At 54.9% G+C, this 8,450-nt stretch overlaps 2 protein-coding genes across 3 annotated transcripts in view; both read right to left on the reverse strand.

The window, feature by feature from the left end:
* Positions 1-22: 22 nt before the first annotated feature.
* On the reverse strand, positions 23-4,491 carry LOC105301000 (bcl-2 homologous antagonist/killer). The gene is made up of 5 exons (XM_011373477.2): positions 4,352-4,491; positions 3,253-3,388; positions 2,785-2,928; positions 1,469-1,649; positions 23-1,342 (listed from the first exon to the last, which is right to left on the reverse strand). Exons 1-5 carry the CDS (start codon positions 4,419-4,421, stop codon positions 1,238-1,240), a joined length of 636 nt encoding a protein of 211 aa, XP_011371779.1. The 5' UTR covers positions 4,422-4,491; the 3' UTR covers positions 23-1,237.
* Positions 4,492-5,397: 906 nt separating this feature from the next.
* LOC111728746 (bcl-2 homologous antagonist/killer-like) overlaps positions 5,398-8,450 on the reverse strand; it is a 7,267-nt gene continuing 4,214 nt past the window's right edge. For both annotated transcript variants that reach the window (XM_023538493.1, XM_023538492.1), the window contains exons 2-4: positions 7,122-7,222; positions 6,023-6,158; positions 5,398-5,698 (exon numbers count right to left, since the gene is read on the reverse strand). In XM_023538493.1, coding sequence (XP_023394261.1) covers positions 5,551-5,698; positions 6,023-6,158; positions 7,122-7,191 — 354 coding nt within the window. In that variant the 5' untranslated portion in view covers positions 7,192-7,222 and the 3' untranslated portion in view covers positions 5,398-5,550. The remainder of the gene's footprint in view (positions 5,699-6,022; positions 6,159-7,121; positions 7,223-8,450) is intronic.

Consider the following 8,450-nt stretch of genomic DNA (forward strand, 5'->3'; position numbering starts at 1 on the left):
AGATATAAAAATTACTAGTGGGAATGGGGGGATGGCAGTTTATTTTCAGACACACTTAAAGGGTAGACGTGGCTACTGGGCTCCATCTGCATCCCCTCCCTGCATTTGGCTTAACTTCTCTACCCAAATTCCTAGGCTGGGCAAGATAGACAAGGCTCTCCCACCCCCACCCACAGGAGGAGCTTAGGCAGATGAGTGTAGAGGATGGGGGTCGGGTGGGGGGCGGGGTAGAGTTCAAGTATTCACAGTTCTCTCATCCATACCCCCAGATTACACTGTGCCCAGGCCATGAGGGAGGATCCCAACCCTGGGGTTCCTAGTGGTGGTAATTAGCCCTTCTCTCACTCAGAAACCTCAAGACAAACCCCCTACCCTCTTTCCCTGACAATAACAAACCACAGTCCTAAACCCTATAGTGTGTGCAAGGAGGGGGCCTCAGCACTCCACTCGCCCAAGGCTTCTTTCCTTATGTGGAGTGATGGGGTCAGGCAGGCTTCACTAGAAAGGAATGGGTTGGGAGAAAGTGGTAACAGGTGAGGGGAAGGGAGAGAATCAAGGACCTCAGGAGGTGGGTTTGGAAAACCTGATGGATAAATTCATACAGCTCTGGTCTGTACCCTCACCCCACACTCCAGACCCAGAATCCCTGAGAATCTAACTGCCAAGGCAATATGGGGTGGGGGAATGGGAGCAGGGGGTGCTGAGCAAGTCTTTGTCCCCCACCGCCAGTCAGTCCTGTTCCTGGGATATGGTGCTTAGAGAGGGCCAGGACTGGGCTCCAGGCCCAGCTCTCAAGTTCTGACCTTCTAGAACAACTGAATCCTGGGGAATGCAGGGTAGGCCTACTAACCCCCACATCCCAGATGTCCTGGCTTTGGGCATAGTGGTGGGAATGGCGGGGTCCTCTCAAGGGTATTATAAAAAGCTAAAACCATTAAAAAAAAAGTAATGGAGAGAAGATGCTCCCAGCCCCTTGCTCCCAAGTTTATCGACCTCCCCAACACCCAGCAGACAGCTGAGCCCAGAGATGGGCCCATTAGCACCATGCAATGTTGGGGCACCTCTGCAACCTGACTGACCCTTGGGTAAGGGTCCTTCAAAGCTGGAGTGCCCACTTGCTAAAGCTTCTGTATTCTTGCGGGGAGGGGATCCCAGCACGGAAGGGGGCAAGGGGAGAAGGCTTGGCTACAGTCCAGGCAGGGGTCTCAGCTGGGACCCCAAAGGGCTCCTCCAGGGGTCATGACTTGAAGAATCTTCGTACCACAAACTGGCCCAACAGAACCACAGCCAGAACTGTCAGCACATTAAGGATGGGGCCGTTGCCCAAGTTCAGGGCTGCCACCTGCCAGGAGAAAGACAGTGGTCATAGAGGGACTGGCAGCATATATAGGCATCATGGGACTGAGGTGGGGCTGGGAAGGGGGCAGCCCCAGCAGCATGGAGGAAGCTGCTAGTGCTGGGCACTCACCCAGCCGCCCCTCTGCGCAATCCACCGGGCAATGCAGTGATGCAGCATGAAGTCGGCCACAAAGCGGGTCACTTGGCCCAGGAAGCCAGTCAGGCCGCGCTGGTAAACATGTAGGGCCAGGCGGTAGCCGAAGCCCAGGAGAGCCACCACTCGACCCCAGTTGATGCCACTCTCAAATAGGCTGAGGGCAGAGCATAGATGCTGTCAGTGGAAGCCCCCCAGGAGGCCCTTCAGCCTTCTTTCCTTCTCCCACCCCATATTCCCTCCAATCCTCTCCCAGATGGAAAGCAAAATGGCTTAGCTCTGAATCAAGGTGGCAGAGGCTATCCCAGCCTCGCCTGGACTTGGGAAGAGCCTGTGTCTCTGTGAAAGGACAAAGCTCAGAGGGCACAGAAGCAGGCTGCTGCTGCTGTGTGGCCCTAGTGCTGCAAGCGCAAAAGGCACAGAGAAGGTGCGGGGCAGAGAGAGCGGATGGAGGCAGCGGGGAGATTACCTGTGGGCATTGCTGCTGGCCTGGCAGCCCGAGGGACAGCAGAGAGAAAAGGACAGAAGAAGTTAGGACAAGTCCTGGAACCACAGCAGGATAGAGGGTGGCCTCTAAGCTCTAAGGACATGGGCAAGACATTTCAGCTCTGATTACTGATTCTAAATCTATTGCCTACTCCAGCCTTCACCCCTGGCTTCAAATCTGCCCTGGGACTGACCTCCCTGCCCCAGGTGGTAACAATGGCTAACATCTGTAAGTGCGGACTCCATTCTAAGCATATTTCCCTATTTTATGGACAAGGAGACAGATGGCTAGAAAATGTCACAAAGTAAGTAAGTGGCAAAGCTGAGATTTGACCCAGGCATTTGGTCTCTTTAACCACTACACTGCATTGCCCCTCTTGATGTGATCACAGCATCTGGAAGCCATCTCCAGGACCTGGTAGAGGGTAGCAACCTTACCATCTTTGGCATGAAATGTGGTTCCAAATTGAAAGGACAGCTGTGTCCTAGCTGGGCTGGGGGATTTTGGGGACACCCCCACCCCGGGCCCCTCTGCAGTCCTGATCTAAACGGTCAAGTCCCCAGGGCCAGAACTCACAAGAGCTATGAGCTTTGTACCAGAGATGAGGAGTCTGGGACCCTTTGTATCAGAGATGAGGAGTCTGAGGGAGAGAAAGACAGGGCCCTAAGGCCACATGTGAATTTATAGCAGACACAGGTACAGCAAACATATTTCTGGACACTGACAGAGAAGCATGTTTCCCATCCCATGGGCAGGGCGCAGTGTGGTGGTGACAGCACAGCAGAGAAGCAGTGGCCTGGGCTACCTGGAGGCGATCTTGGTGAAATACTCATAGGCGTTCTCTGCCGTTGGCTGCAGGCGCTGCAACATGGTCTGGAACTCTTCGTCGTAGCGCTGGTTAATAGCATCCCCGATGATGGCGAGCCGCCGTCCCACCTGCCCCATGGTGCTGGAGGAACAGGACACAGCAGGTGAGAAACAGACAGCAGTCAGGGCTGAGGCCCAGGCTCACATCGAAGGGGTTCTGTCTGAGATGCCCCCAGCCTGGTGCACCCCTCTTCGGAGGTTGACAGTGTTCTCAGACGCGAGGGCCGGGCCCAGGGATAAGGTCTCCCATTGGGGCGGGTGACCAGGATGAAAGAGGAGCAACAACGAGAGAAGGACAAGACCCACCCCCACCCCACCTAACTCCCAAGATCTGCATGGTGACCCTGTGTGAGCCTCCGCTGCCCTGAAGAAATCCCTGTGGGCCTAGGGGGTTGTCGCTGCTCACCTGGCAGGTTCTAGGGACAAGGTGACCATCTCTGGGTCAGCAGGCGCAGCCGCCCCATCAGCCTCCTGCTCCTGCTGATGGCGGTAAAAAACGTAGCTGCGGAAAACCTCTTCTGTGTCTCGGGCTACCTGCTCCTCTGGGGATCAAAGCCAGGAATCAGGGAGGAAGGAACAGCTGGACCTGGTAGCCCTGAGCTTCAGGGATGGTTACTCTTCCTCAAGGCCACAGCCTTCCTCGCCCCTGTACAGAAGGGCCCTACTCCAGTCCGTATGTAACACCCACATGCTTACTCTGTGTGGGGTGGTCTTCTGGCACTTTTCGTTTAATCCCCACAACAGCCTTGTGAAGTGATCCCCACTTTACAGATGGGGAAACTAAGGCACAGGGGAGTTACATGATTTGCACAAGGCCATACAGCTAGACTGAGCAGTGGAGCCAGGGTACAATCCCAGGCATTTGGGCCTCCGAGTTTGTTTTATCATGTGCAAAGGACCCAGCCCTTATGGCTTAGGGAGTGTGGGGCCATAAAAGTCACGTAAGGGAATAGCGACAGACCTAGGATTGAACACAAAGTCCAGGGAACAGCCCGTAATGGTCTGTGAGCTGCAGGCTTCCCTGATGGTATCCTTGGAAGAGGAAAAAGGGCAGCCATCTTACTTCTTCCTCAAAGTCATAAAGTTTTCCCTGTTGAGCAGACCTGACTGGGTGAGGAGCCAACTTCCTTATTTCTCCTACTCCAGGGATAGGCCAGTTACATCCCAGTGTCCTTTCCTTCTCCTGACCTCATCTCGCTCCTCTGCCCTGGGATGGCGCTGTGCCCACCTCACGCTCACTCCCTAGCATCTTCTGGCCTCTGGACCCTCCCAGGCCCAGACCCATCCCCACTCCCAGGGCTTAACTTTGACTTCACTCTGGCTTCGAGCTCAATGGGCCACCTGAATTGGGTGAGGAGATATTTTTTTCTTTATCCAAGGTGAGTAAACTAGGACAGGAGAGCCTGCCTGTAAGTCCTGCCTAGCCCTCTCTACTTCTGTCCTCTCCATCCTCACAGACAGCCCTGGAGTGTATGGGATGGGTGAGGGGGTAGAAAGACCCTTACCCGAAGTGGAGGATGGGGCAGGCTCTTCACACTCCTGCCTGGGAGGGCCTGGGCATTGCCCAGACGCCATTTTTCAGGTCCCAATGGAGGGCAGTGTTAGCCTGTGGGGACGGGTGAGAAAAAGCAGAGATGAGGGCAAGCAGGGGCCACTGATGAGTGGTTCCCACAACCACACAGGAGTGACAGGGCCTCCAGTCCCCAAAGGACGCCACAGTCCTAGCTCTAGTCACTCTTATTTCACCAGCTTGGGTCCCTATGGAGTCTGCTAGTGGAATCAGAACTTATTGAGCATTTTACTGGCAACTCTTCAGGGGAGCCTGGGGGTGAGAATAGCCAGGCGGCCAAGATTCACACCTAGGACTGCACCCCGGCATCCAGGGCCCTAGGAGGGGTGGCCACAGCATTGCCCTAGTGGGTCTTAAGTCGTGTTTCGCCTCACTCCTGAGTAGTTTCAGAGGCTGGGGTTTCCGAACCCTCTGCTGCTCTGAGCCCCCTCCTGCACCCTACCCAGCACACGCTCGACACGAGCTTGCACCGTCAAGCCAATGACTCATGAAGGCTGTCCTCAAAGGTCTCACTTCCCTTTGGCTGGTCACAGCACACCTGTTTTCCAACTAAGGCCTGTTAGCCACAAATATTTCCTGAGTACCTGTGGTATACTTCTACCATGTACGAGCACCCTCCAGGGCGTGTGGGACAGCGAAAGTGCACATTAACCCAGTAAGCATTATCATACCCATTTTACAGGTGGGAAAAGTGAGGCACACAGAGGTTAGTGCCGGAGGCCACATAGCTAGTCAGGGAGTCAGGATGGTTATCTGAATTTCCATGAGTCCATATACTCAACACTGATTTAAGATTTACTTTCCAGTTTGTGGATCTCAGAGGATACCTTTCCAGGGCAACTTTCCCTGGATACCTATGGCCTGTGCCTTCCCATTCCTGCTTCGCAGTGAGCTGAGGAAGTCTCCAGAAGTGGGAACTTCTTCACAGCCCCAACCTGCCTCACACAGCTACCCCTCGATGAGGAGTCTGGGACCCAGGGAGAGAAAGACAGGGCCCTAAGGCCACATGTGAATTTATAGCAGACACAGGTACAGCAAACATATTTCTGGACACTGACAGAGAAGCATGTTTCCCATCCCATGGGCAGGGCGCAGTGTGGTGGTGACAGCACAGCAGAGAAGCAGTGGCCTGGGCTACCTGGAGGCGATCTTGGTGAAATACTCATAGGCGTTCTCTGCCGTTGGCTGTAGGCGCTGCAACATGGTCTGGAACTCTTCGTCGTAGCGCTGGTTAATAGCATCCCCGATGATGGCGAGCCGCCGTCCCACCTGCCCCATGGTGCTGGAGGAACAGGACACAGCAGGTGAGAAACAGACAGCAGTCAGTGCTGAGGCCCAGGCTCACATCGAAGGGGTTCTGTCTGAGATGCCCCCAGCCTGGTGCACCCCTCTTCGGAGGTTGACAGTGTTCTCAGACGCGAGGGCCGGGCCCAGGGATAAGGTCTCCCATTGGGGCGGGTGACCAGGATGAAAGAGGAGCAACAACGAGAGAAGGACAAGACCCACCCCCACCCCACCTAACTCCCAAGATCTGCATGGTGACCCTGTGTGAGCCTCCGCTGCCCTGAAGAAATCCCTGTGGGCCTAGGGGGTTGTCGCTGCTCACCTGGCAGGTTCTAGGGACAAGGTGACCATCTCTGGGTCAGCAGGCGCAGCCGCCCCATCAGCCTCCTGCTCCTGCTGATGGCGGTAAAAAACGTAGCTGCGGAAAACCTCTTCTGTGTCTCGGGCTACCTGCTCCTCTGGGGATCAAAGCCAGGAATCAGGGAGGAAGGAACAGCTGGACCTGGTAGCCCTGAGCTTCAGGGATGGTTACTCTTCCTCAAGGCCACAGCCTTCCTCGCCCCTGTACAGAAGGGCCCTACTCCAGTCCGTATGTAACACCCACATGCTTACTCTGTGTGGGGTGGTCTTCTGGCACTTTTCGTTTAATCCCCACAACAGCCTTGTGAAGTGATCCCCACTTTACAGATGGGGAAACTAAGGCACAGGGGAGTTACATGATTTGCACAAGGCCATACAGCTAGACTGAGCAGTGGAGCCAGGGTACAATCCCAGGCATTTGGGCCTCCGAGTTTGTTTTATCATGTGCAAAGGACCCAGCCCTTATGGCTTAGGGAGTGTGGGGCCATAAAAGTCACGTAAGGGAATAGCGACAGACCTAGGATTGAACACAAAGTCCAGGGAACAGCCCGTAATGGTCTGTGAGCTGCAGGCTTCCCTGATGGTATCCTTGGAAGAGGAAAAAGGGCAGCCATCTTACTTCTTCCTCAAAGTCATAAAGTTTTCCCTGTTGAGCAGACCTGACTAGGTGAGGAGCCAACTTCCTTATTTCTCCTACTCCAGGGATAGGCCAGTTACATCCCAGTGTCCTTTCCTTCTCCTGACCTCATCCCGCTCCTCTGCCCTGGGATGGCGCTGTGCCCACGTCACGCTCACTCCCTAGCATCTTCTGGCTTCTGGACCCTCCCAGGCCCAGACCCATCCCCACTCCCAGGGCTTAACTTTGACTTCACTCTGGCTTCGAGCTCAATGGGCCACCTGAATTGGGTGAGGAGATATTTTTTTCTTTATCCAAGGTGAGTAAACTAGGACAGGAGAGCCTGCCTGTAAGTCCTGCCTAGCCCTCTCTACTTCTGTCCTCTCCATCCTCACAGACAGCCCTGGAGTGTATGGGATGGGTGAGGGGGTAGAAAGACCCTTACCCGAAGTGGAGGATGGGGCAGGCTCTTCACACTCCTGCCTGGGAGGGCCTGGGCATTGCCCAGACGCCATTTTTCAGGTCCCAATGGAGGGCAGTGTTAGCCTGTGGGGACGGGTGAGAAAAAGCAGAGATGAGGGCAAGCAGGGGCCACTGATGAGTGGTTCCCACAACCACACAGGAGTGACAGGGCCTCCACTCCCCAAAGGATGCCACAGTCCTAGCTCTAGTCACTCTTATTTCACCAGCTTGGGTCCCTATGGAGTCTGCTAGTGGAATCAGAACTTATTGAGCATTTTATTGGCAACTCTTCAGGGGAGCCTGGGGGTGAGAATAGCCAGGAGGCCAAGATTCACACCTAGGACTGCACCCCGGCATCCAGGGCCCTAGGAGGCGTGGCCACAGCATTGCCCTATTGGGTCTTAAGTCGTGTTTCGCCTCACTCCTGAGTAGTTTCAGAGGCTGGGGTTTCCGAACCCTCTGCTGCTCTGAGCCCCCTCCTGCACCCTACCCGGCACACGCTTGACACGAGCTTGCCACCGTCAAGCCAATGACTCATGAAGGCTGTCCTCAAAGGTCTCACTTCCCTTTGGCTGGTCAGAGCACACCTGTTTTCCAACTAAGGCCTGTTAGCCACAAATATTTCCTGAGTACCTGTGGTATACTTCTACCATGTACGAGCACCCTCCAGGGCGTGTGGGACAGCGAAAGTGCACATTAACCCAGTAAGCATTATCATACCCATTTTACAGGTGGGAAAAGTGAGGCACACAGAGGTTAGTGCCGGAGGCCACATAGCTAGTCAGGGAGTCAGGATGGTTATCTGAATTTCCATGAGTCCATATACTCAACACTGATTTAAGATTTACTTTCCAGTTTGTGGATCTCAGAGGATACCTTTCCAGGGCAACTTTCCCTGGATACCTATGGCCTGTGCCTTCCCATTCCTGCTTCGCAGTGAGCTGAGGAAGTCTCCAGAAGTGGGAACTTCTTCACAGCCCCAACCTGCCTCACACAGCTACCCCTCCACCACCACACACTTGCTCTCGTTTCCAGCCCCAATTTTCCTCTTTGCCCGGTCCTGGCCGCAGCCCTGATCTGCTCTGTGAACCCTTGACAGAGGGAGTATTTCCTGAACATGAGCTGTTTCACTTTCAGTTTGCACCCCCTTCATTTCCCTCCCACCTCCAAGCTGCCTCCATCACCTTGGAAGGGAGTGCCCCTCCTCCCATCCCTAGGGAGGGTACAGCCCACCCTGGGCCAGGCAGAGTGGCTCCTCCTCCCTGGGAAGGCCCTCATCCCCTCCCTCTCAGGCCTGGGGCCATTTTCAAAA

Source organism: Pteropus vampyrus, unplaced genomic scaffold, assembly GCF_000151845.1.
Source record: "Pteropus vampyrus isolate Shadow unplaced genomic scaffold, Pvam_2.0 Scaffold225, whole genome shotgun sequence".
Taxonomy (NCBI): Eukaryota; Metazoa; Chordata; class Mammalia; order Chiroptera; family Pteropodidae; genus Pteropus; species Pteropus vampyrus.

What these genes read in the sequence shown, in the direction of transcription:
- LOC105301000 (XM_011373477.2), bottom strand. Translation starts at nt 4,421, where the DNA reads ATGGCGTCTGGGCAATGCCCAGGCCCTCCCAGGCAGGAGTGTGAAGAG. An exon ending in TGCCCCATCCTCCACTTCGG is followed by an intron (nt 3,389 to 4,351) that starts GTAAGGGTCTTT and finishes TTTGATCCCCAG; the next exon opens with AGGAGCAGGTAGCCCGAGAC. An exon ending in TTGTCCCTAGAACCTGCCAG is followed by an intron (nt 2,929 to 3,252) that starts GTGAGCAGCGAC and finishes CTGTTCCTCCAG; the next exon opens with CACCATGGGGCAGGTGGGAC.